Source organism: Nipponia nippon, unplaced genomic scaffold, assembly GCF_047370975.1.
Source record: "Nipponia nippon isolate SJK-2023a ecotype South Korea unplaced genomic scaffold, ASM4737097v1 scaffold_3, whole genome shotgun sequence".
Taxonomy (NCBI): domain Eukaryota; kingdom Metazoa; phylum Chordata; class Aves; order Pelecaniformes; family Threskiornithidae; genus Nipponia; species Nipponia nippon.
Genome location: NW_028262347.1, coordinates 5037484 through 5064877, shown reverse-complemented (window position 1 = coordinate 5064877; position 27394 = coordinate 5037484). Strand labels below are relative to the sequence as shown.

The 27394-nt window shown below is 43.5% G+C and overlaps 1 protein-coding gene across 3 annotated transcripts in view; it reads left to right on the top strand.

Annotated features, from left to right (window-relative positions):
- SFMBT2 (Scm like with four mbt domains 2) overlaps positions 1 to 27394 on the top strand; it is a 120421-nt gene that overhangs the window by 74130 nt on the left and 18897 nt on the right. For all 3 annotated transcript variants that reach the window (XR_015706800.1, XM_087767235.1, XM_087767236.1), the window contains 7 exons: positions 3732 to 3814; positions 7313 to 7439; positions 12940 to 13053; positions 14354 to 14396; positions 14973 to 15043; positions 16584 to 16723; positions 24122 to 24231. Coding sequence is in view for 2 of the 3 variants with exons in the window: in XM_087767235.1 (XP_087623361.1) it covers positions 3732 to 3814; positions 7313 to 7439; positions 12940 to 13053; positions 14354 to 14396; positions 14973 to 15043; positions 16584 to 16723; positions 24122 to 24231 (688 nt within the window). In the remaining variant the exon portion in view is untranslated. The remainder of the gene's footprint in view (positions 1 to 3731; positions 3815 to 7312; positions 7440 to 12939; positions 13054 to 14353; positions 14397 to 14972; positions 15044 to 16583; positions 16724 to 24121; positions 24232 to 27394) is intronic.

The window sequence follows — 27394 nt, the reverse complement described above, 5'->3', positions numbered from 1 at the left end:
TGTTAGATCAGAAATCCTGGAGGGAAGGTATTAAAAAGGCATAAAGCAGATAGATGCATGCTATATATTGCTGTATTTCTTATACTCTGTATGAGGGCTGCATGCCCAAACTGCTTCTTAGCACCTTTGGTGTCAAAAACTTCTTCCATTGGCAGACACGCTCTTTGAGTCACTAAATCAGACATTGAAACGATTTCTTAAAAAAAAAACCAAACTCAAACAAAAAAACACACAACAAAACTCCACAAACCACCCAAAAAGAGTGCAGAGGGAAAGTGAAAAACATCCAAACCCCCATTGAGGGAGCCAGTCTTCTCTGAGCAGAATAATATCAGCTTTGGATAAAGAAATAACCAGGACTGATCTGAGAGGGCTGCAACACTGTGAAAGTGAGGAAGGCTGTGCTATGAGCTGGTTGCTAATGAGCAGGTCTGCAGAAGGAGGAGGAAATCCCACCATTTCCACCAAAATCACTGGACAGATCTACCGGCCTTTGGGTGTCCAGAATTACCCTTTCTCGCACACAGATTTGACCAGCCTCCCCCTTCCCCAGTGCTCATGCATTCCCAGCCACTGTCACCCTTAACAGAGAATGTGTTGGCAATATTTAGTGTTGCCCAAATGACTCTCCCTATTGAAAGGCAAGAAGTTCCCTTGGAGCAAAAGATAACAAAAAAGATAGTGGTTTTTTTTTGTGAAAAGTTTCTTTGCTTTATTGTATTTCTTTGCTTGGATTTTTTGGTTAATTTGTTGTTGACAAGGAGGTTTCCTGATTTTAAAATTAACTGATTTTTATTTCATCAGAACAGTGTGCCAGGCTGGGGTATTTGGGTTCAGAGTCCTTTATTTCTCTGATATCCTTCCTCTTGCCTTTTTGCCTGTCAGGCCTTTGTTGAAGCCAAACATACAGTAGATGAGTCATGAACAGGAGGTGCAAACATTTGCTACTAGAAATAGAGAGCAGTATTTTCCTGTACAGCGCCAAAAATGAATACCCATTTACTGCTGCTGTATAAACATTGAACAAGCGCTGTTTATATTTATTAGAGCTGAATTTATAGACCACTTCCCTTTAGAGTAACAACCATTGTTCCTTTTTATGAGCTATTAAGAGGGGGGAAAACATTTCAGTAGCACTCCTAGTTCTAAGGCTTACTAAGGAAATGCCACTTCCAAAACCTCCAGTACATTTGTATTGTTACATTTGCTTCTGATTAAACTGCTGGGCTCTTCCATGCTGAGAGTCGAGGTAGAAAACACAATGAGTTTTTACATGTTTGGGGAGCAGCAGGTGAATCATGCAAGCAACGCTTTGAACGTTATTACTTGGGCTGAGCCTTAAAGGGTAACAGTATGTGAATTCCATGTGCTGATGGAAGTACACATTTAGTTTATATCATGATGCACCATGAAAAAGCCATATACTGGCTTGTTTGAAGCCAATTCCTTAGTACGCTCCTCTTGGAGTGACCATCGTTGGGCTGCTGAAGTGAGTTATGGCAAACTCTTGTTACTGCCATCCAGGGTTTCATTCCTGCTGAAGTCTACAGCAGAAGTCTTCCAGCGATTTCAATGGTGCAGGGCCAAGCCAACAAGTGGTTGTGCGGTGACAACACAGTCAAGTTCTTATACCTCACCGAAACCTTGCCAATGTGCCTTTTTCATCCACTCTGCCAAGATCTTGTATAGCTCGCAATTAAGATTCAAAACCTGTCCACGAGGGGTTTAAATCAGAGATGAGAGAATGTGCAGGGTGTGGGCAGGTTTTTGGGTCCCTGAAGGCAACGTGCTCTGGCAGCTGGGGTAGACCGCAGGTGATTTAAGGTAGACAACTAAGCTGTGGCTGTCCCCACCTGAGCCCATTACCCTAGCTGCTTCTGGAGTCAATGGAGAGTGAGAAGGACTTTCACAGGGTGATTCTGCTCCTTCTGCAGGAGGACAGACAGATCACCTCTAGATCTGCCTGTTTCTCCATTGACTCTTTAGGGAACCATTGACTCTTTATTAGCACAGCTATAGGTGTCTCCACTGCAAAAATCTGTACGCGATCAGATGAATCCCCTTCTGGCGTGATGTGCACTTCTTCTCCTGTTTTCCATTTAATTTTATGAGACTGAAAAGTATCTGGCAAACAAATAACTGGAGAGCAAAAAGGAGATGGAGAAGAAGCAAAAGAATATACTGTTGCAGAAACTGGTTGTTAAAAAACAGTACAAGGATTTTTTTTTTTTGTATGAAAAATGAAAATTCTCTATAAGTAACTCCCCTTTTTTACTTCTCTGTGCATGTTTATTTCTGGCTTTCCACTTACTATGGACTTTGATGCCCCACAGAGACAGGCATCTTTTAGGACCCTCTCTGCTCAAGGCTTTATCTCCTTAATTTTTTCTGTCATGTATGCAATCATTAGGATTAGAAGTTCATCGTATCCTAGATATTTACATCTTAGCAGAATGGCATGGGACTTTATTTTTAAACTTTTTACCACCTTTTTTGGATCTGAGTGACTGATAGGTGACTCCACTCAGTATTCCAGTCCTTTCTTGCCTACAAAAAATTTCACAATTTTCATTGTCATGAATGATTCATTCCCATCTGATCTTGAGTGTCCCTTTTGACTATCAATGAAAAAGGCATTAAGGGATGTTCTGTGAAATGAGGCCAGGCTGAGATGCCAAGCAGGGAGATTGAAGGGAAAATTTGGCTTTCAGGTGACTCCTAAAACTTTCCAGTGAGAGTAGCTCTGCAGTAATGTTATTAGAGTATCGACAGTATTGTCACAGGGCCCTGGACAGGATTAGCACTCATTGGTTTCAAGCACTGTAAAAATATAGACTGAGAGGCAGTAAAAAAAAAAAAAAAAGCAAACCAAAAAAGCAAATAAAAAACCCCTCTCTGTCCCGAGAATTTATTGCCTAAATTGCCAGGTAAGAAGAATGGATGGGCAGAGGTCTGTTTTGTCTCTCTGTGGTGGGACTGTTTGAGAGATGCTTATATAAATCAATGCTGCTTCTCTTGTGTTCCTAGAAGCAGTGGCTGAAGGGATAATCTAGTTGCTGAGACTTTAGTCTGGGAGCTGGGAAGTCTGCGTTCATTTTCCTGCTCAGCTCCAGATTTCTATACAGCCTTGGATAACATGCTTACTGTGAAGGGATTCAGCTCAGGTATGCTGAGCTGCTGGAGAGTCAGTCGTGGAGGGTACATCTATATCGATGAAGAGAGAGGGGAATTTATCTCATGCTTTGAAAGAGAGGATGGATCAGCTTCTGATTATTCTTGTCCTCTCCCTGTCCACTGCTGAGAGACCCTTGATGTCCAGCTCCATAACCCTATCTTTTAGATAGCTAAAGGAAGGAGAAAGAAGTCTATGACTAGCCCCATCTGGAAACTGGGGACAGTAGCACTTCTCAGTAGTTATGGGTTTATTAAAGCCTGGGAGGTGCTCACAGGAAAGGGAAAATAAGGAAAATAAATGTTTTATTACTTTTTAATGAAGACCTGAAGTTTTCAAAGCAAATTGCAAAAGGTGTGTGAGTGGGGGCTGGAGAAGCGTTGGCATTGGCTCCCATGTTGTATAAACAGGCATCCAGAGAACTTACCTGCTGATACCGCACAGTTCACTGAGGTGGGATGGGATGCTGAAACACAAATGGTTGTCTGCTTGGGGCTCATTTCATGCTCTCTGGTGTGAAGTGGTGGCTGATGGCACTTTCTGTTTTGTCATCCTGCAGGTTACTCTGGCCAGGACTTTGACTGGGCAGACTACCAGAAGCAGTGTGGAGCGGAGGCAGCGCCTCACCTGTGCTTCAGAAACGTAAGTTCTCTTTTTGCCTTTGTGTCACTCCCGTTGATCCATGTGAAACAAAATAGCTTGCACAGAAAAGCTGCAGCAAGGTTTTGGGAGATTCCCCCAGACCACCGTGAGTCTGTCTTATGAAGGAAGCTGGAGAAGTGTTTCAGGTCTCCATCCCTAAAAGAAAAAAAATGTTATCTTACTCTTGTCTTTATCTGATTCATTTAGATTTCCTGCTCTTCATCTGCTGTGTGATTTTGTACAGCACCTAGCACAAGAAAGATCTCAACTGACAAGTAATTACAAGTGCTATTACAAGTAATTCAAGTGCTATTAAAAAAAACATAAACTAGGTAAAAAAATTGCATGCTATCGTCTGGCCCTTTTCACATTTTGGGTGTTTTCTCTGGTTCCCAGGGGGATACATTTAACCAAACCAAATGCGTTTAAAAGCTAAGGTTGAAGCTGTTGAGCTCAGAGTGTGAGAAGAGTGATTAAGCTGTGTGGATGCTCTGGTCTTTGGGACAGCTCATGTGCTTCCTTGATACAGCAACAGTGATGTGAGAGTGAGCAGCACATCATTACGCTGGAGGCCATCCAGCTTTGGAAATAGTCTTTTGCAGGCTGTTTTCTGGCAATGACAGTCCAGCACGGCTTGATCCGACAGGTATTCATCACTTGGTGAAAGGCAGATGTAGCCTTCTTCATTTTCCAATAAGCTGGTTCTCCTCTTCATTTTCCCATCAATTGACGGAAGTTGAGATCCCATCAATAACTGAAAATGTGGTGGTACCTAAATGAGCGCAGAAGGGTTTGCAAAATAAAGCAGTGTTGTGAACAGTGGACAAGCAGGTTCCTCTAGGAGTTACGTAGTCTTTCACTGTGCTCAGAAGTCGCAAGGTTGGGGGACAGGGTGTTTATGAAAAGCAGAATTGAGACAGTCTCACAAGATACCAGCAGTGTTTTTGCATGGCCTTCCTCATCTATGGTGGCCCAAGGGCAGTTCAGCTTGGAACAGACCTTTGATGGTGAATTGATGAATTTGAACACTTATTGTTGATGAATTCAGAAGACCTGTATCATCAACAAAGTTTAACCTGGGAATCAAATCAAAGTTAGGATTTCTTTGCCCCATTTATTGTGCCATCCTGTGCAAAACCCTCTGCCTCAAGGGACTTTAAGCGAAGATTTCTGAAAGTGCTGAGGGAAGCTGGACAGTGCTGCATCACACCAATAGAATGGGACAATTGTCGCATTTCTTCTCTTCTGCAAGCACCCCTCCCTTTTCTTTATATCTCTTTTCATTTTGTCAAGTAATGGATCTATACTCTCAGCGCTGGCAGCCTTGAGAATAGTCTCTGCGTAATATCCTCTGAAGATTAAATCAGGTCTAAGCACTTTTTTCTTTTTTTTTGAAGAATCATTCATCAGATGAACATGTGTCTGTTATTCTTTCACTCTCGATAACACAGTTTTCTGCAGAGAGATGTAATCTCGCTGTTGTCGCTTGTGCAGCCTCCCTGGCAGGTCGGTCCATTTGTTTCGTGGCTCTTTGATAGAAGCTGTATTGCAAGCACATCTTCCACCTAGTGCAGCCAGACGTGGTGCTGGAAGTGGATATGCTGTAACTGTTTCCCCGGGGGGGATATTTAACAAGAAGAGGCAGTTATGAAATGGATTGACATGACCAAATGCTTAGTAAAATAAACTCCCAGCTAACTGTTTTGCCATTGATTCTGTATAAATTAGCCTCCAGCACCGAATTGCAATGAAAGGAGCCGTTGCGATGATAAATGACGTTTCCTTGTTAGGCAGCATAAAAGGCATTTAAACAAACTCACCCTGCTTTTCTGCAGTCCTGGCCATTGGCAGCTTTTACAGGGTGAAGCTGATCTGTGTGCTGAGCAAGGCTTGCGACAGTCCGAGCAATGTTTGAGACTAGCAGCACGTTGTTGGAAGGCGTCTTGATGAAAAAAAGACCAAATCCAGAATTTTTTAGTCTGACAAAGAGCTTCCAGTGATTGTTTGAGGTGAAGTGCCCATGGTCCTAGGTGCTGTACAAATAGCAGAAGGGTTGAATTTGAGCCTGGCTTTCAGTTGCTCACATGGGGTTGCTGGATGAGCGATTGGTGTCATTTTGGGTCAATGACAATTATTACCCATCCTAATTATTATTAGCCAAAATCTCAGCCAAGAGGGGGAACCTTTTTGTGCTACTGTGTGCAAACAGAGAGATGCAAGCACTCCGATACAGAACAGGTGGGACAGAGGGGAGGAAGATGCAAGGAAAAGAAGCCATGGCATGGCCACAGGTATTGCATTAGTGTGTTTTCAGGGATAGTGGTGGTGGGGATATTGGGAAGGGAGAGAGGACACTGGAAGGGACAGAGAGTAAGGATAAAAGCAGGTGAAGAGTAGCTTGAGGCTCGGCTTGTGGGGAAGGTTTTGGAGAGGGTTATAGGGTCTCGGGATCCCTCTGCATGTGAGATCACCTGCAATGGCTACAAACAGGAGCTGTGGTTTGTTATGTTAGGGCTGAACCATCCTGGTTCTGGCAGGAGCAGGAGGGACTGGTCAGCAGCCTGCTGCTAACACATGGCCAGGCCAACTGCAGACTGAAGCAGTTTGCCAAGGAATACATCAGCCTACAGCAGCGGTACCTGAATGATTTGAACTGCAGCTTCTCTCAGGCTCCCAGACTCTTAGTACAATGGGGGATGCTGCATTCTCACAAGCTCATGACCCCACGTTTTGGGGGGGTCATTTGGGGATCATTGCTGTAATATCTGGCCTGGCTTTGCCTTCACTGAAGAAGAGTGGGAGGGCAGTGGCGGCCTCAGATAACCTGTGAAAAACATGTTTCGATAGTGCTGTGTTTAAGCATACAGAGGTACTGCTGTAGCAGTAGCAGTAAACACAACTGGCTCCATCTACACCCACCTGCAACCAATGAACTTATGTACCCAAAGTCCACAGAGAAGGACCTTGTACATTGAGCTTCACTCCATGAAGAAAAACATACTTGAATAGGTTACTCAAATTTCTCCAGCCTCAGTCAGCCTGGGCAACTAAATGTGTGAAGAAGTTTCTCTGATCTCAGGCAAGACGGGTTATTTGCTTTACAAGGTTTCTCCTAGCAAGGTGAGAGATGCTCAACCACAGCAGATCTGGGAACCCTCTATACAGTATCTTGTCACCAACAGTGGCCAGCAAATGCATCACTAGCAAGCATTCAAATATACTTGGAGCTGGTGTGGAGTAACCTCCTCCCAGTCTCTGAGAGCTAGGGATTGGAGTAAACCATGAAATAAATTGCTTCCTGATTTGTTGCCATCATTTTTTTTCATATGGGTGTCCAGGGCAGCTTTGTTTTGAATCTGGATGCCTTTGTGTTCTTCAGTGTATCCTGTACTTCCAGTGAAAAGCAAACCATGCTAAACTGCTTCCCAGTGGACAGCCTAGTTAAAGTCATGCAGTGCTGCAGTGCCATACTTCAGTGTCGGTCCTTGACTCTTTCAGACATCCTTCAGCCGTGGCTTTACTAAGAACATGAAGCTGGAGGCAGTGAACCCCAGGAACCCTGCAGAGATATGCGTCGCTTCTATCACCTCAGTTAAAGGACGGTTAATGTGGCTTCACCTGGAAGGTATGTGCTGTAAAGGCTTCTTGTGTTTGTGTGGTTCACTCAAACGCTCTCTTAATTTTGTTGTCCATCCTCTGCACAATACTGCTTTCTCCAGCCTTTCCTTTTCATACACATTGACCAATAATAATATGTTATTCAGAATTATCTTCCCCTGCTCTCTCCACAAGGGAGCCACAAGACCTTCCACCCTCCAATCTATGTGGACTGTATCAGTATGATCTCCATTGACTATAGAAACCACCTTACTGCCATCACGATAGACCTTGACCCTGGGAATGGATGTTTGCCTCACTTGTGTGGCTGAGATTTCCACTGTGATTTCCAACAGACTCTCCTGTCCTCCTGCAACTTCCTTCCCTCCTTCCTTCCTTCCTTCCACTCCTTTTTTTTTCACCTAGGTCCATAAAACTTCTGCAATATATGCTGCTCTTCACTATGGCCATCGCATGCTCACATCCCTCCTCTCCGTGATTGTATAATTTCCTTCATTGATCTAAGAGAGCTCTTGCAGGCAGTAACTCTATCATACAGATTTTAGAAAGCCAGCATCCCATGGAGAACACCACCGCTGTACAAACAGCATTAGGAGAGTGCTGAAAAACTAGCAGACCATAATACTGCATCAAAACTTCCATTTCTGCCTTTCTTGAAATGAGGTACAGACGAGCTCATTTTTAATGTGGTTTTGCTCTTGGGACTTTCTCGATTCATCTGGGCAAGGTTTTCTTAAGTAGGTGTAATTTAGAACAACACGGGGATTCTTGCTTTAAAAACAGTGTTATTTGTGAAGTCAAAGTGTTATTTGTAAAGTCAAACAGTGTTATTTGTAAAGTCACCGAGAGCAGAAAGCCATGCTCATTTAAGTGTTTTGATGGGCACTGTGATAAACCATGAAGTTGTTGTAGCATGCATCATTGTCACAGCATAGTTTAATTTTTACCCATCAAGGTAACACGCTGTTGTTTGAAGCTACTGGCCTCATCTATAATGAATATAAGAGCTTCAGTTTCCCTCTGAAATCAATAGTAATTAGGTCAGCATCAACTACAAATGTAATATGCTGCTTTGCTTTCTTCTGGAGAACCATGAAAATATCCAAGGCAATTCTAGTGGCCCATAGTCCTGCTCATCACCAGCCTCTAAGATCTGTGCTTCTACCTCTTGATGAACGCATAAGGCAGACATGCTGTCCCTTGTGCTGCCAGCCCTGACACAGTCAAAAATCAAGATGCTCAGCTTTCAGTGTTTTGGGGCTGGAAGACAGTGGAAACCAGATTGATACTAACTGTGTTGCTTCATCGTCACCTGGCACATCACCTTCAGCATCGTGCTGCATTGATTAGAAATATTTCAGCATCTGACAACGTGCAGTTCAATTTGTACAAGAGGAAAGATCTTTAATCAAAAGTCTTTCTTTAAAGTTAGTAAAAACATTGTCAGGTAACCAAAGTACCTCATCTGTGCTAACAGCTTGCTTTAAAACATATGAAAGGCAGATATTTTGTGGTGTTTACCTCTCAAAAGTAGTATTATATGGTAGACAAGGCTTTTCCGATGCCTCTGAGATAAATCCCATTCTCAGGGTTTTATAACTCAAGTGCTACCTAAAGAGAGATTCCTCCTGACCTGAAGCTTGGCAGGCCAAATCATTTGTGCTTCTCCTGTCTTTGCTGCTAAGCCTTGTGGTTTGGGGCCAGCTGAGATCTGAGGAGAGCAGAGCTGCAGGCATGTGCCCGAATGCAGCAGAGGTGGGAGGATGCAGGAGAGCTGCGTTGTCATCCTTCTCCAACCCTGACATATAGCTGTCATCCCAGGGAGTTTGTCTCCTCTGTGATTATCTCCAGTGTGCAGAGCAGATACAACTCTGCATCTTTGCTTTTGGTAGAGCTGTGTGCAATGGCGGGTTTGGGCTTTTTTTCATCTGAGACAACTGGTTGCCTTCTGACTTGAGATAGCTAAAGCTCATCTGCAGCCTGGTCTGGACACAGGGCAAATATTTTTCTTAAAGAGCTGGAATCAACACTTGTTTGAAATTCAGTTCTCACTAAGGCTGTTGTCGAATTTGCACCCATCTCGTCAAGGAATCTGACCCATTTTGGCAACTCCCCTTCTTAAATGGCCAGGTGCCTTCACTTTTATATGCAGATTTTATGGGTTTGGGAATCCTTCTTTCTTTTTTTTTTTCCCCTAAGCTGTAATACTTTCAAAGGGACTTGGTGTTCACTAAACTTTTGCCCATTATAGTGAATAGGAAGTGCTGTTTCTTGGGTCTTTAAATCAGCTAGTCCTCCAAGACCCTGGACAGAGGCAGGGAGAGGGCCACACACTCCCACCTTGTTCCCCTCTCTCATGTCTTTCTCCCTGCCTTTTACTCTTTTAATTTCTTAAAGGAAGTTTTTTACAACTTATCTTAAAAAAAAAACAAACCTGTGTGCATCTCCTTGTCTTTTGAGTTCTGATATATGGATGCTTTATGCTTGTTTTATATCTCAATACCAGGAATAGAATGATCTGTAGTAAAAGGAAAAGATGCGAAAGACTGCAAAAATAAAAAGAAGTCTTTGCTGCTGTTGAAATACATGACTACAGTATGCACAGTGTTCGGCTAAAACTAGACATTAAAAATAAAACCAAAACCCTGCTTGCAGAGTTGTAAAATAAATGTGGCTTGAACTGTGACATGTTTTTTTTTACTCCATTAATACACTATTGTTTCTAACTGATTATTTATATTCTGGTAGCAGCAAGACTCCTCAGCTACCATGGGAGCCCATCACTGAAGACCTCGGGTCCCACCATTTATCATGGGCGCGTCTGAAGCTTTCATTGTTGCCCTCCCAGTTTCTCTGTTTGACAGCCCAAACTGCAGCCATAAAACAGGACGCAGTAGTTAAGCAGCATTGAGTTAGACGTGAGGGAACATTGCTTAATAAATCACGCTTTGTACAGTAGCAAAACTCTGTAAACTTCAGGGCGAGCATTTAATGAGCAGCAGTATAGTTCCCCCGTGGTGGAAAAGAAGCATAGGGCTGATCCGAGGCTGTGCACATCCCATCACTTTCTGCTACTTTATTACTCATCATCTGCATTGTTAATTTTTACTGGTTCATTTTAGATTTTAAAGCTGAAGCTTTCTGGTGTGAATTTATACAAGTAATAATGTACACTCTCTGCACAGCCTAGGAGTTTGAGGAAAACCCTTTTGCTAATCACTTCTCCAGGGAGGTTTTCCATCATTTTCCCTTTGAGAGTTTTCCAGAGTTGCTGCTCTGTTCTGCCCAAGATTTGTAGCAGGAAATGGAAGTTTTCCTCACCCTATTTCCAGTCTCCCTGTTTTCTTCTTTTCCATTCAACCTCTCAAGTCTCATGGACATTTCTTAGTCTGAGAAAAAGGCAGCATAAAATGCAGCAAATGAAACTAATGAGTCTCAAACAAGCTGTTTTCCCCTTATATGAGTGAGGCCAAATGAAGCAGTAAGATGTTGGAAGTGGAAGGCAGGGTTATCAATTGCCAGAGGGAAGAAGCAGTGCCAGGGAGGACAGAGTAGCTGTGAATGTGTCTTACAAGAGGAATAGCGGTGTTGCAGAACAGACATTATGGTGCTTCCTCGCTCATCAGGGCAGCTGCAGCTGTAAACTTTAAAAACAAAGTTTTCCTGTCACATCTATTGTTTGCAAGCAGGAAAGTACATTTGGTTTCTTTATTGGGTCAGAATAACACCACAGAAGTTACAGTAATGCAAATAATGGATTTTCTCAGATCTGGTGGAATTTCAGTGGGGACTGTGTTGATCTCTTGCTCTGTTTAGGGCTTGATCTATGGCTTGCTCACTTTGTACATGTCTTGCCACTGACTTCAGCAGGTCTCACATCAGTTCCTTGGCTGGGTTTGCGGCATTAGGCAAACATGTTTTGCCCACTAGAGAGTGCAGCTTTCATCGGGTTCAAACTGTGCAGTGACCTCTTGGTATTTTGTCATGGAGGGAAATGGTTTTGCAGGGAATGCCAGCTGCTGAGACCTCACATTGAGGCTCAGCTGCTCATATGAGCAGGTTGTGTCCTGTATCATGTGCCTTCATCCCATCCTCTTCCCTTCCCCATATCCCAGTGAAATGGAGACTGTATCTTCAATGTATAATGCGTGAAGATAATGCAGGGCTCAGAGGAGTATCATAAAGACATCCATGAATCTATGCAGACATCATGATTTCATTTTTTCAGTTATTTCCTCCAGCAGTGTGAGCACCAGCACCTATTTTCCTGCTTCCTTTGGGTTTTCATACAGCCACACACTCTCAAAGTGCAGCAAGTTTATTAGTAGAGACAAGATTGATCCAAGTGCTGCGTCTCAGCCTCGATGCTGTTCCCATCACAAAGTTCAATTACTGTTTCAATTACACTGCAAGCCCTTGATGAACATTCATTAGTGGGAAGTTCCCCATAGTCATCTAGCTGTGCACAGTCAAAGACTGCTGCATTAAACAGGAGGCAACTGTGCTGTAACAGATGCAAAGGATGAGGATGCTGCAGGGGAAGCTGCTGATCCTTTGGTCTCTTTTATTAGGAGATCATCTCATGCTGGTGCTGGAGCTTTAGGTCCTAGGGTGGAAGTGGCAGAGGCAGGTGAACTTGCTGGCCAGCGTAGACGGACTTGAATTGGAGTAATTAAATGGTGTCTTGACTCAGGACCCAGAGCTGTTTTCAAAAGCACTCAAAGCCAGCGGGAATGTTTCCATTTGCTGCAATGGGCTTTGAGTGCAACCCACATGAACCAAGACAGGAGAGTGTCTTCTAAAGGAGCCATAATAACCAAACTGGAAGAGATTTGCTTTAAGCAGAGATTTTCAGTGGGGTTTTGGAGTCAGTATTATGCCAGAGATCTTAGTGCATCTGTCCCACTTTTATACTGCCTCTCCCTTGTTGGGTGGTCAGCTCATGTTTCATGTGCAGTGAGGAGCCCTAGGAGAATTCATCTGTCTCTAGACAGAAGAGTGGCCATCTCCTACCCTTAAAAACAGTGACTCAAGGGCAGAACTACACAAAAAAAGCTTCAGGGGGCTTTTGGGGCATAAAGGCCCCTCACATTGGCTACCATCCTCTTACAGCCCATGTGGACTGTTACCAGTAAGAGCAAGCACCCAACAAGTTCTGCTAAGTTGCTTGTGCAACTCTACAAAAAACCCAAGGGGGCAATCAGACCATCTTGTTAGGGAAAGTCATGCATGTTTAACCTTACTGGCTTTTGGCTGCTTCACTGCACACCCTTAGAGTGCTCTTAATGGGGGTTTTCTCTGGAATCTCATTGCACTGTAAATGCAACAGCCTTGTCATTGCTGTCTGTGCAAAATTGAAGATGAAATGATGGCTGATTTTGATGCAGGGAAGCAGATTTATTTTTACGTGTTCTATCATTTACTTCCCTTGGTTCATGATGAATGCTCGAATGACTCTGAGCTCAGTATTCCCATGTCTAAATTACATTATAAATTTGTGTTTATAGGTTTACAGATGCCCTCTCCAGAGTACATAGTTGATGTAGAGTCTATGGACATTTTCCCTGTTGGCTGGTGTGAAGCGAATGCTTATAACCTAACTCCACCACACAAAGCTGTTTGTAAGTACATGGAAACCTCAAGCAGCATAGATATTACATCAACAGATTTATCAGGGAGTTTGTCTTATGTCTATAATCCAATTCTTGAAACTACCAACCTAACTAGCAGACTAGTACCCAGGCTGTAAGTGTACTGTAATATATAGTAATAAACCTAATTAGTGACCAGACTCCACAGCACTGCTATTATGCAATTTGTAGTTGTCTGCGTGATCGGTCCCTCTAAAAATGGGATTGTTTGCACTGGCAAAGGCTGTTACGTGGTTTGGGATTGCACAGTGTGGCTTGTGGGTTTGTGATGGGGTTGTCAGAGTGAAACCAGGTTTTGTTGCGCTGAGCCAAGTTCACTTGGACAGCTGAGTGAATTAGGGACATGGGATCTCAAATCAGGAAAAAAACCCATAAAATATAGGGCAGAGTGGACATAAAGAGGCCATCCAGGTGCCCCATCTCCAAAACAGGATCTGTTCCATCTAAATTGAGAAATGTTTGCTGGCCTCCTGGGATGGAGTTTCTACCCCTTCCCAGGGTATCTATCCTGTTATTTCACTGCCCTTACCAGCTCAGAGATTTCCCTAGTGTTTAATTTAAATCTCTCCTGGCACAATTAAGCCCGTAGTGTTTTGTCCTGCCTCCAGTATGTATTAAGACCAATTTCTTTCCCTTCCATTTGCATTTGAAGGCAGTTCATGAGTGCTCAGTGGCTTGGTGTTGTTCTCCTGTTCCCCACAGAAACTATCCAACGCCGATCACAAGCCACCAGACGAAAAATTAACCTTGCTGTTTATATTAATTAACATCTGAAAGGCAAATTTTAAAATGTGTCAACCCTTTTGAAGAGTTAAATATGCTTAAGTTAAAAATCAGGCAGCTGGGGCCTAATTTGGAGAACACTGCTATGGCAACATTATGCAGCCTTATCGCAATTTATAGCTAGGGATAAATTATGCTGAAGGTAATCATGCTTGTAAAATGTAATCTTATCCATATGTGTTTCTGTATGGAAAAATATTTGTGGTTTTATGTTAATTTTTTTTATACTGATCCCATAAAACACGATATTAGCATTCCAGAGGAAAGATTAAATGTATTATTACATTTTTAAAGTAGGTTTTAATGATGTAGTGACTTACTTAAAAAATACCAAGAAAAGATGGCGATAGTAATTAAGTACCATTTCATTGTGTTAGAAGTCATTTTATAGTTAGTGCATTTATACAGCTTTTTATGCATTATGAGTATACTTTATAGGACAGAAGGGTACAAAACTATTTTTTCCTTCCTTGCTTCATTTTTGCAGTGCGAAGGAAGAGAAGAATTGCAGTTGTGCAACCAGAAAAGCAGTAAGTTTTTGTTACTTAAGGTGATATTTTTACAGGGATGCATTGGGTCTTCCAGGGGAGATAATACACAGCAGTTGAGTGACTTTGCTAACTACTGCCCATATACTGCAGCAGAGTGTGCAAGGGGGTTCCTTTAAATCTGAAATGTTTGTGAATATGTAAGAAAGTCTTTGCAATAGAAATATTTTACTAGTTGGGACTGTGTGGGTAGTGTCTGATGGCCAGTAGGGGATGCTTATGGAAGACGGAGATGTACCAGGAGGGTATTTCCCTATCTAGTCCTTGCAGTTTCTAGAAACTAGAATTTAAGGGACCTAAGCATGAATATTTGCAGCCTGAAGGACTAAAGGTCACAGACCAGATTATATTTTTGGAGGAGTGGTGGATCTGGCTCCTTCTTCTGCAGCATACAGGCCCTGGGCTATGATAAAATATGCGGAACCAGGGTTACATTTGAGGTATCTCCATTCCTCGGTCTAGGCAGGTCCTGGTGTATCTCTTGGTCCAGCCTGAAGGCGGGTTCTGCCCCTTTTCCCTGTCTGATACTATTAAATATGCCAAATTGCTGTTTAACAGGTTACCATCCACAGTGCCTGTTGAGAAAATACCTCATGACCTCTGCCCGGTTCCTCAGTCAGACACAACAGGTAAGGCTGCTCAGCACCAGCAGGATCCTTATGTCAAGGACCTGTTGCGTGTATGGAGGGGGATGACCCCAAAAAGGGAGTGAGTGTGTCATATGGGTGGGGAGATGGAACCACATCCTCAGGGGGTGTGAGGTGGTGTGGACCCACCAACAGTGCGAGGAGTCTCTGATGTACATGTGAGGGTCTGCTCCTCCATCTGTGAACGTTGTGTCTTGCTGGGGTTATTGGAGTTCCCCTGCGGCTTGCCCATTTCAGCTAATAGTGTTAGGGCCAGGCTAATGAAGCTCTGGTGGAGGTGCATGTGACTTTTTAATTGGCATAAATGAAATTGCTTACAGCAGGACTTCATGTGTCCCTGTGTTAGCATCATGACTGTGTGGCATGGCTGCTACTTCTGCTAAAGGCAAATTTTCATAGAAAGATAGAATCATTTAGGTTGGAAAAGACCTTTAAGATCATCAAATCCAACCATTAACCTAGCACTGCCAAGTCCACCACTAAACCATGTCCCCAAGCACCACATCTACACGTCTTTTAAATACCTTCAGGGATGGGGACTCAACCACTTCCCTGGGCAGCCTGTTCCACTGCCTGACAACACTTTCAGTGAAGAAATTTTTCCTAATGTCCAATCTAAGCCTCCACTGGTGCAACTTGAGGCCATTTCCTCTTGTCCTATCGATTGTTACTTGGGAGAAGAGGCCAACTCCCACCTCGCTACAACCTCCTTTCACGTAGTTGCAGAGACTGATAAGATCTCCCCTTTTCTCCCCTTTAGCAATGGAAGGAGGCTCTGAGGGTGCAATATTCATTTAGTTAATTGCATAGACTCAGCAGGAGGGGCAGGATTTAACTCACTTTATTTCAACAGACTGTAGGGCACATGTTGGCATCTGAGCTGACATCCCAGGGCCCTGTTACAATCAAATGGGGAGAAAGAGGCTCTTTTGGGGCACGATAACCAAAAAGTGGACAACCATTTGGATAGCACATGAATCGCACCTAGAAGTACCCACTTTTCTCTGTGGGCTATAAAGGAGCCCAGAGTAATTAGCCCAGACAAAGAAAACTACTCTGTAGACCCACATTGAGTCAGGGGAAAGGCACCTCAGTGCTTGCTGGGTTGGATAGTAGATGAACAGGGGTTTGTGGAGCCCTCCAGCTGAATTTTCTCCCTAAGCTGATTCTGTATCTGTGAGAAGCAGCTAATACATTCCCTTTCTGGCAAGTTGCAACTGAGTCGCTCACGTCCATCTGTGATATGAGTTATGAAAGCGCCTTGGGTCACATTATGAACGAAATCCTTTCCTGATTCTCCTTTTGGTAGGGTGTGCAGCCAAATCAGTTGCTATTAAAAGCAATTGCTTTTCCCACGTTGGATGAATTTGAGTAGCAGAGGCTTCTCTACCTCCTATCTCAGAGAGGACTGTGCCTCATTTACTCTTCTCCCCTCCTTCCCACATCTAGGAGGAAGAAGAAGGGCCCTTGATTTATTGTACAAAAGTGCTACATGCACATCAATGCTACTTTCTCCTTGCAGGCACCATCAATGGGAGATACTGCTGCCCCCAGCTCTACATCAATCATCGCTGCTTCTCAGGTCCATATTTAAACAAAGGCAGAATAGCAGAGCTACCTCAGTCTGTCGGGCCTGGCAAGTGTGTGCTGGTCCTCAAAGAGGTACGGCTCAGCTATCTTTTGGGGGGATTTCAGGGGAAAGCATGGGTCATGGGTTGCCAGGCCCAGAATGTGAAAGAAGGCACCTAAAATTGTCCTGGAGCTCTGTAGCGGTTTCCATAAGTCAAAACTGCAAGCTGGGAAGAGAGGGTAGGTATATACATTGTAAGTTTTGATGGGAGAGATGACATTTTTAAAACATGGGGAGTTCTGTTGGTTGGGACCAAGTTTCATCTAACTGTGTGCAAGAGAATTCATGTTCTGACTGGAGCTGTCCCCAAAGAGGACTTCTGTGGTTGTTGCAATCAACTTGTTACTCAGCATCCACGATGCTGTTGGGCCAGCAGATTCAGTGTGGGTGACACCTTTGTATGTGTGACCACAGTCTAATGGGGCCCAAACCATCAGGATCCAAAATGAACAGGACAGAAGGCCAAGCAGGGGTATGTGTGATGTGCTGAGTGGAAGCTGTGGTGTACCCAGCTCTTGCTGAATGTGGATGGGTTAATCCCATGCAGCAGGGATGGCAGAGCACCACCATCTGTTCACTTAGTCCTGACTGAATCAGTGCTTGCTTTGGGCCAAATCCAGAGTGTTGAGCTCTTGCTGTTGACCTCAGAGAAAAGCTAGCTTGTCTGAAAACAATGCATAAATATTTTCCACACATTACAGTCCATATACAGATGAGAAGCAAGATGACTACAGGTGGGAGAGGACAGCAAGATGGTACTGTTGTATAAGTAGGGTGCCATTGGTGCCTTGGACATTGTTGCAGTTAAACCTGGGTCTTCTAGAAATCCAGATCTTCCAGCTTTCTGATCTGTACCTGCATGAACCCCACTTGATGTGGATGCAGGGACATATCGGAACTTCCTTTACCCTTGGTGGAAAAGCATGGGAACTTCTAGGTCTCCATTTATCTGATATATTTGCAAGATGCTTAGTGCCCAGCTGAGGATGTTTGCAGTTGTCTGAAATGAGATGAATCCCAGCCCTTAAGAGAAACACCTGAAAGCTGAGATTCCTCCCAAATCACCCACCACTTTTGAAAACACATCTGTACTGTACTGTAGAGTGACTCCTACATGCACTGCTTTGTACACAACAGCACTGGTGGTTGTCTCACATGGTCAAAAGCTGGGCCGCGAAGAGAGCCCGGTAAACCAGCTGCCTGTGCAGGTGGGACACTTGGGTGTCAAAGAAGCAAGTAAAAAATAGCCCTCAGCAGAAAGCAGGGTAAAGTGGTTGCAGAGCAAAAGTTGACAGCTGCCAAATTTGAAAGCAAGTCCATAGTGGCTTGCTGATGGGGAGCGTTAGCAATCTGCTGCTGCTTGAAAAACAGGCAATGAAAAAGCAACATGGGGGAAACATGAGGCATGCACAGTCAATACTTATGCTAATGTTTCTTCCTCCTTTCCTCCTGGAATTTGGATTTTGAAAACATAAGCAGTGCAAAGCTTCTGCCAGGTCCTCCCCTGGTATCTTAGGGCTTTGCTGCATAGATTAACAGCAGCTTCTCCAAATTCCTCAAGAATGGGACCACTTACCAACTGTGGAAACCAGCCTGAGTTTCCTACAGAAAGGCTATTTTTCTCTTGCTCTGCCTCCTTGCAGAATTGCTTGCTGAAGGAGCAAATACCAGTGTCAATGAGACATAGGCATCTTGGTTTTGGAGACATGAACGAAGAGCAGGACAATGGCAATGGCCCAGCATTGGCCAGTGTTATTTTGCAGATAAATTCAAGTTCATTCTGAGCACGGGGACCAGGTCGAGATTCTGGAAGGGGTGAAGAGAAGATATTCAGGGTGTTGCTGTAGGGGAGATACATCTGGTTCCTATCACCTGCTGCTGAGACAAGAGGGCTCCTTGGGGGAGGATAGGGGTACCCAGCATGTGGAGGAGGCAAGAAGTGGCAAAGAAGACATCCCTGCATCGAGATGAAAATCTGTAGCAGCTGCCAGAGCACCTAAAAGGACTGCAGAGCTGAGTGGTGAGAACAGTGCAGGAGATATCTCCTCCAGCCCAAGACCACAGCCACAAAGCTCTGCACAGCTGAAGAGCTCACAAGGGTCCCCATCCCTACAAACCTAGTCTCGGTGCTGAGCTTGATGCCTTTGTCTCGCTTTACATCCGCTGATGATGTGGCCCCAAGAATGCAAATGCATTATAATTCTCTCTCTCTCACTATATAGGAAAATTGCAGGCCATTGTAAATTATGCATCAGCATAAATTGTCTGGAATAGATAAATTATACATGGGATTTACTTTGGCAACACACAGGGGAGGGTGGGAAAGACAACTCATAACAACAGCTACAAAGGAAAAACGGAGTCAGTAGAAGTCTGGCGAGAGCTTTTTAAATCACCCTGATCTCCAGCCGTAATTCACTGCCTTTAGAGACGCTCTAGTTAAAAGCCTGTGCCGGTCGCCAGCCAGTTCACAGTGGGCAGCAGTCTCCGTGACAGAGATGCTGCTGTGTTGGGCCCTGATGGAAACGGCAGACTAAAACCAGCTGAACAACCAACTCCTACCCCATTTGCTGGCCTGGTTTACCTCTAAAGCAAGAAGAGAGCAGATGTCCTCTCCGCACTAGCACCAGGCGATGGGAGACCTTGGTCCTGGCTGGGTGCTGAGGAAGTAGCACCTCATCCTCTACCTTCCTCCATACTCAGTCATGAGGGATGTAACAAAAAATGCAGCACAACTGTAGTTCATGATGCTCCTCAGCCCTCTTTTCCCCCACGGTCTTGTCCTTCCTTACCTCCATCACTGATGCGGTGAAGCATCATCTGGGATCCAGCTCCAAACAATCTGGTGCTACCAGCCTGCACGCTAATAGTGAGATAACTGTGGGTCAGTACTGCTTGGCTCTGGATTAAACAAGGTTGGGAGATACCCTTATAGTGTGGAGAAGGAACATCTCCTTCCATTTGAGTAGTGTGGGCTGTTCTCACCTGAGGTGTTGGGAGAGAAGCAGCACGGATAGGTTTGCTTTTGTGCAGCACCTGTTTTCCAACAAAACGGGCATTTCTGCTGAGTTCTGCGTTGTTACTGCATCCCCCTGATTTCTTCCCAATTGCTTTGTCCTACTGTTGGATTCAGAGGTTGTGAGCTCTGCAGGGGGGAAACTGCTAAGGTGCCTTCCACAATGGCAGCCCTTGAGCAAGATTTCCCAGCAAAATCTTGAGAGCAATTGCAACTTACTTGGTAGTATGATCAAAAATACTGGTTTTAAATTCTGTGTGTGTTAGCGTGCGTGTATCCTTGCACCCGTGCAAAGCCTTAGGTGAGTGACAAGTAAATCTTGTGCTGTCTAGGGCCAAACTTATTTTTGAAGCCTGGCTGTTCATTATTCCTGGTTCCAGCAGAAGGCTCTGCTGAGACCAGTGGTTTATTGTGATTTCTTTCACCCCAAGAGTGAGGTTGTAATGCCTCTTGTTTAACATCAACTGCAAAGCTTATCTCATTCCTGAGGTGTTTGCTTGGAAAAGAAGTTGAAACTTGGAGCCAAATGCAGTGGAGACATCAACTATTGCCATCCAACAACTGCATTTGGGCTGAAAAATAGTGACTATGTAGTAGCTAAGACATGTAATAAATGCTAACTTTAAGTTAAATTAAAATAAACACATTGTCAGCTTTAGATTAGTTCTTGGGACAGAATATCTGAAAAATACTTCTGAACAGTTCTTCCATCTATGCCAACAACTTACCACGGCAACATTGTAAAACAAAATGAGATGTCTTTTTAAGGCTTCAGATGATCTATAATCCACCATATCTTAGGGAAATATGCTGTAAAGATTAATTAGCGTCATTGCTTACTGCTCCTACTATTTTTAAGACACCGGTCTTTCTCTATTTAAAAAGAAAATGGACTTAAAGGTAATGTGACTGTCCAACTGCTGCAAACAGGAGAAATCAGCCAGCATTTGTGAAGGAGGGCTATTGTACTCTGCAACTTGAATTTTTTGGAGCACAGCATGACTTCTTAGGAGAAATTTGCATAATTAAATCACGGTGCTCAGAAAATTAAGTAGCTTGTACTGAGCCTTAGGTGTATGATTGAGCCAAGCTGATAGCATTATCATAAATGATCAGATACGGTGTTGGAATGGCAGAAACCTTCTATAGTCTGGAAAGATATAAACTACATTTCTGCAAGAGGGCTCACTAACATCCTCTTCAAGACTGCTCTGTGAACTTCAGCTCATCTATAATGGTTCTTCCAACTTAGGATCTGGCCATCTGTATTTTTGAAATGTCATGGACTGTCATAAGCATGTCAACAAGTGCTACAACCTTGACTGTGACAAAAGTGCATTTAGATGCTTGATCATCTAATGAAGGAATCCCAAAGAAGGCTTTTTTCCCTTTTCTTTCTGTCCCACAGACACATCATTATTCCAAGGAAAATAAAATAACTTTTTATTGTCCTGCCTGAGGCTAGCCTGGGAGTTAGGGTCTCTCCTGTTAGGCAGGAGATGTGGGTTCACATCTCAGAGAGAGGAGGGAAATTTAGTTTCTCTTCACAAGGATGCTGATCTTGAACAGCAGAAGATGTGTAATGGTATTTTGAACTGTACCTCATCAATGATGCCTCCTGAGAAAGCTTCATCCAGGGTTGGGACCATTAATGAAGAGGGGTGGAGGGATGGGAAATGTGTGAATGACAAAAAGCTATGATGGGAAGAAAGGTGTTGCACTGCCTGGTGGCATCAAGCATGTCTAGACATACTCAGAAAGGGGCCCTTGTGCATTTGAAAATATATGACATGGAAAACTTTATAGCTAAGATGTCAGGTGCTTATAAGGTTGGGTAGAGTCTTGTGGTGGTGCTGTGTGTTCATGCTCACTGATGTGACTCCAACCTACTTGAATCCGAAAATCCGAAGTTCAGCAGTATCAAAATAAAGCCTCATAGATGTCTAGCAGCAAAGGCTGGTCTTGTCTAATCCACCCCTCTGCTCCAAGGCACCGCTGCACCCAAACCATTCCTGATGGAGAAGGCTGAAAATAAACTACCAAAATCTCAGACTGGTCACACTCCAGCCAAAGGCAATTTAGTGAATCAGATCAAAACTTGACCAGTCTGTTACGCGTGAAGTGACTTTCTGTCTCCAGAGGAAGCTGGAAACTGGAAAGTTGGAAACTGGCCTAGGTTTCTTCACTGTTTTTGCTTTAATCACAGTTAATTTTTCCACAAGAAACAAAGTGTTCTTTTTTCTCCCTAGTGTTTAGTAGTGTGTAATATGAAGCAATAGTGTTGTTAGAAGATAACACTGTTAACATGGTGGTAGACTCCTGCTGTAGGGTGTAACGCCAAACTCAGTGACTTATTTGAGATACAAGAAGAGTAAAAGCCAAAGCTTTTTTGAAAAAATACTTTTTATTTCCTTAAAGGGAAATGATTGTTCTTACAAAACACTCTTTTTTAAACCGAGTTTAGAAGTTTACAGAGTCCTGCTGATGACAAGCCAGCTTTGAGAAAAGTCCTAGTATTGTGGGCGTCTTTGCAGGGCTGGAGTTGATTAGGTGTCTGGGATAATGCCCAGGCAGGGCCACACTGTTATTTGCAGGGTCGAGTTTTCTTTTCTTGCTCATTTCCTAACTGTTCTGACAACTCATACAAACACCATCATCCTGATAAAGCAGCAGGGCAGCACTGTTTGTGGGAATCAGTCAGCAAGAGACACTTGCTTTCTTCTCCCAGCTTTCCCACTGGCAAGCAGGGTGGGTGTAGAAGTGTGCTGAAGGAGAGCTTTCCCAACAAGCTCCGGCATAGGTGTTAAATAACTCCCTGGATGTGCTGATCAGGAGGGGAACACAGCTGATGAGTTGTGAATGAGCGTGGGAGCTACCCAGGCACTTGATGGTTTTTGAAAACCCACCTTTGGCTTCCCTGCATTGTATCTCACTGTCTTTGTGTCAGACACCAGTGCCCCATCAGTTTGTACAGTGAGTAGCAGGCAAGAAAAGATGTGGATAAAGAACTGGATGGACTTAGAAGCTTTCTTTTGTTCTCTTGGGAATCTGTATGGCTTAGTAACTAGTATAGTGGGTTGTGTGAGTAGATGGGAACCAGCTGGAGAGCTGTGGGTAAATCTGTGTTGTAGTTTCCCCTTGTGTGAGATAGTGCTCCTGCCCTTCCTCATGGAGTGCTTTGAGATGTACAGATGATCAGAGCTGCATAAGACATTGGTGCTGTTATTAGGCATTGCTTTAGGTGTCTCTAATTGCACTTTTTTTGAAGAGCGGCTTGAGTAGTGCTTCCAAGGGCCCAATGATAAATCAAATTTTGCTCCTAGTAAATAATGTAGCCAGGCAACTCAAACCACTGCCATTTTACAGGGTGCTATGCAGCATTACGAGAAGCCCTTGCCTGAAAATCATTCATCCTACAAGGCTTTCAAAATACTAGAAAATGCTCAGGTTGCTGGATTAAAAAAAAAACAGGAAGCCCCCCCCAAAACATAAACACATTGCTCTCTGCAATATGACCTAGTCAGTTTTTCATTTCTGATGAGCCATGTTCATGGGTGCTGGGGAAACTTAAAGCTCATCATACTGAAATAACTTGCAGGCCCCCAAAGAATTAAGAACAGGCATTAGATAAAGAGGTAAATTACATCAAAACCGATGCAGACTCACTGTGGGGTCATTCATGTACGCATAATGTAAAGTGTTCAAACACATGGTCTGGTGGTGTTACAAGATTTGTTTTTCTTGTATTTGTCTCCTTAGGCCAAGTGTAGACTATTAAAGCTTGGATTCCCTCAGCCCATAGTAGGAATAATTTTTATTCTCAGAGACTTTGGATTAAATGGATTGGCACATGTTTTGTTGTACAGAGTGGACGCATACTGGGTTTCGAGCACACCTCCTGCAAACTCTTTTGTGTAGACTTCATTAATATTCTGTTAATACAGTCAAGGCACGCAGCACTCAGACATTTAAGCATATTGCTGACTTCAAGTATGTGAATTTCCCCTTTAGTGTTCAGTGTGTAATGGTACACATGACTTTGTACCTGGTTGAGCCATCAGAAGTGTTTTCATTTTTTATTAAATTGAGCCAGTGTGAATGCAGGCAATTGAATCTGCTTCGCGTGAGAGGGTCTGTCCCAAAGAAAAATACTGATTAACAGGAGATCTTTGGGGTTAGCTAGCAGCATTTAATGCAGTCACCATATCAGATCAGTGTGTCATCTACAATATGTTTGGCACATTGATCCAATCTGGGACCTCTTTGCATTCCATCTCGTGCTTACCCTGTGCAGCCTTGAACCTAAATTGGCGCCTGTAAGCTGCTCCTGCCTATGCAGCACCTGGGATCATATTCAGTGTGGTCAAGGACTACTGTTAAACCCATCAGTGTTGTCGGTTTTGTCTCTCAATAGGTTCTCAGCATGGTGATCAATGCAGCTTACAAGCCAGGGAGTGTTTTACGAGAACTGCAGCTAGTGGAAGACCCTCAGTGGAATTTCCAAGAGGAAACACTTAAAGCAAAGTAAGTCTTCAGCGTGTGCTCTTTTATTTGGGAGGCTTCAAAAATGGAACTGACGGCGGCAGGGGGAAGAGAACAAAAGATTTTTTCTATCGTGAGAGTTTAGCTTTTCTAATTATCGTTCTGCTTCACTGAATTATTTGACTCATTCTATAGTAATTTAAGAAATGAAATATTCACCTGAACAGTTCATTTCTATTGTCTTTCTCCAAGCAGCCATCCAGATTTTGATGAAAAATGCCATGTTTATTCAGTGAACTCCTGAGTTTTATGATAAGCTGTTCCTATAAGCTTGGCTATTATTGAATTAACTCAATTCCTGGCTTTCTAAATGTAGGAGTATTACTACTTTTCATATAGAGCCTGTCACTCTAATGCAGAAAAACCTGGCAAGAATGAATGGCACAAAAAAAAGTGCAAACAAAATAGCAGGGACACAGTTTTAAGCAGGAGAGTGATTAGGACAAAATACTAACAGATCTGGGATTAAGATCAAGATTTGAGGCCTTTCCAGAATATATGCTTAATTCTCATCTAAACAACACTTAAGAAAACTGTGTATCTAGCAAATACTCAATTTCTCTTTCCAACTTTGAAATTTACCCATTTATTTCTCCTTTATGGGCACTACATTTAGGATGTATTTCAACACCTATTGTCTCTCTGAAAGAGGTGAGTCTCACCTAAGCTCTCTACAGAGTCCCTCCAAAGAGCAATTCTTTCCGCTTCAAGATAGATGTCAACAAATAGTTCTTTGAAGGCATCTCTCTCCATTGACTAACTTGGTCACCTTGACTTTTGGAGTACTGAAGTTAAATGCAGTGAATCTCACCCTTTGTACTGAACTCTGTTACTCCTTTTCAAATAAAAGCAATTTTCTCTTGGTTATTTGAAATGATTGACTGTCAAATATGTCACTATTGATTGTTATTGTATTTGATCTCTGGCCATGCAGATATTGCAGAAGGCTCATGTGTGCTCTGGTTGAGGGAGAGAATTGAGAACCTTTTATTCTCCATACTCGGAAACTGCTTTTCTAAAGGAGGATTGCAATAAGAAATGAAAAGCTACTAGAAAATCCTGGTTTTAATTTGCTTCTTTCACCCATGTGGGAAGTCATGTTTTTGTGTTTGTCAATTGAAATCTAAAAGTCATCCTTGCACATGCAGATTTTCATGAAAAACAAGTCATCCTCCATGACCTGATTTTCATTGATTCCAGGCTCCCACACCTTGTACTAGTAAATATCAGATAGTGCACTCCTACAGGTAATTAGCAGTTGTGAAATCAAGTTGTAATGCCCCATCTTAATGTCCTGTCCTGCAAAGACTTGAGCTTACAGGCAGTTTTCCTATTAGCGGTATCCAAAATAGGACTTTGTTGGGATTTCTCATTTGAGTGTGGGGATCTGCCTTGTGCAAAAGCAGCAGTATCTAGTTCTTAAGGCTGCTACAATCCTTATTTCTAATGGGAGACAGCCTGGAAAATGTTTAACTGTGTTATCAAGTGCAGGGATGTCTTGTCCTACATAGTCAGCTATGTCTACAGCCCAATCCACTGAGACTCCAGGCAGCTTGCTGACTTCAGGTGTGCTTACACCAGCAACACCAACTCAGTTATGAGTACATGGACTGCTAGAGATTGTCACTCATCCATATCACACCCCACTTATCCTCCCTCACTGTTGCCTGATGTGCTAATCATACTGTAAAGAGCACTTCCATCTCTGTTATCTTCCCCCATGACCCTTCTACCCATTTGTTCCTGTGTCTGTTTCCTCCTCCCATCTATTTAGCAGGGCAGCCATGCTGCTGGGACACATCGTATATCCACATAGCCTGCCAGATAAAAGTATACCAATGCTTTCCAGCAAGGAGGTTTTGTGTTTTATGTTGGTCAGCCAGTCACAGGCTGTGTACGTGTTCCTGTATGATGGCTACCCCAGGAGGCAACAATCTCAGCTCTTCAGTGAGTCAAGCAGCATCTTTCAACTTTATCAAGCCACAGAATGGGTCATTAGAGGCTCAGAGCTGAGACAGCATCTTTTGGAGTGACTTCTAAGCATAAAAGTGTATTCGCATTCAGTGTGGCATTGTCCTCTGGCTCCTGAGGAGACAGAGTGCATGGGGCTGGACAGCACCTTGTTGCTGGAGCTATCTGGCTTCTGAGGATGGAGCTCTATTCACAGAGTGGTGCTGTCTGGACATATCAGCTTGCCTGTGGATAGTTTGAGTACTTCTAAGAGTGGGTGACAAAGAGTTGACATGCCCTAAGACTGCTTGGCTACCCTAGGACTTCTTTCTTTTTTCCTTCCTGAGTTTGCTTGAGCTGCTTCATCAAGAAGCATACCGGGGTTTTAATTGCATTTAGTTGTGCAGAAACAGAAAAGAAAACATGCTCATGAAATCAGATACCCTGGGATGTGCAAACGACACATGACATGTTACATCAGGTATGACAGTCAGTTGTGTTCCAGAATCTTAAACAGAGACCCTTAACGAGCAAACGCCTGTCTACACCAACTTCCAGTTACACCGGCTCCCAATGGTGTCTTGCTGCTAATGATGACAGCTCTACAGCCAGCTGGAGCGTCTGTGCTGTAATGTGACGTGTCGTGTCACTGCCTTCCTTCTGATGTAAACTGACAACTCCTCGGATCTTGACAATGTTGTTGGTTTGTGGCGATGGCTGCAGCAGGGTAGAGCAAAGGGGAGGGAGGAGGACAGTGAAGGGAAGGCTGTTTTTCCCACTGGCGCAAATGCCAAATCATGCACTGCCAGGAATACATTATCTCAGTCCTAGGGCAACCTGCATTTAGTTTACTCTGCTGTCATGAGTGACCAGCGCAGAATCAATTACACTAGCCTTGCAAAGAAGATAAACAATTTAGATTGTCCGAAGAGATGTGTCTGCAATGCGTGATGGCAGTTGCTTCCCATCAGCACTGCTGGCTCTCTGTGAAAATGGTCAAACTTGATTTATTGGTGATGATGAGTTAGAAATGTCAAGCCCAATCCTCTGAAGTTCCATGAGGGCCAGCCGAAGCTGTGGGCATTCAACCCTTATAGTTTTGATGCTTTAAGTTCAGTGCCTACATCTAGATTTGGCTTTCCAATTTTACATAAAATGCTTGAGGGACATTGTGATTTTTAAGGGCTTTCATTCC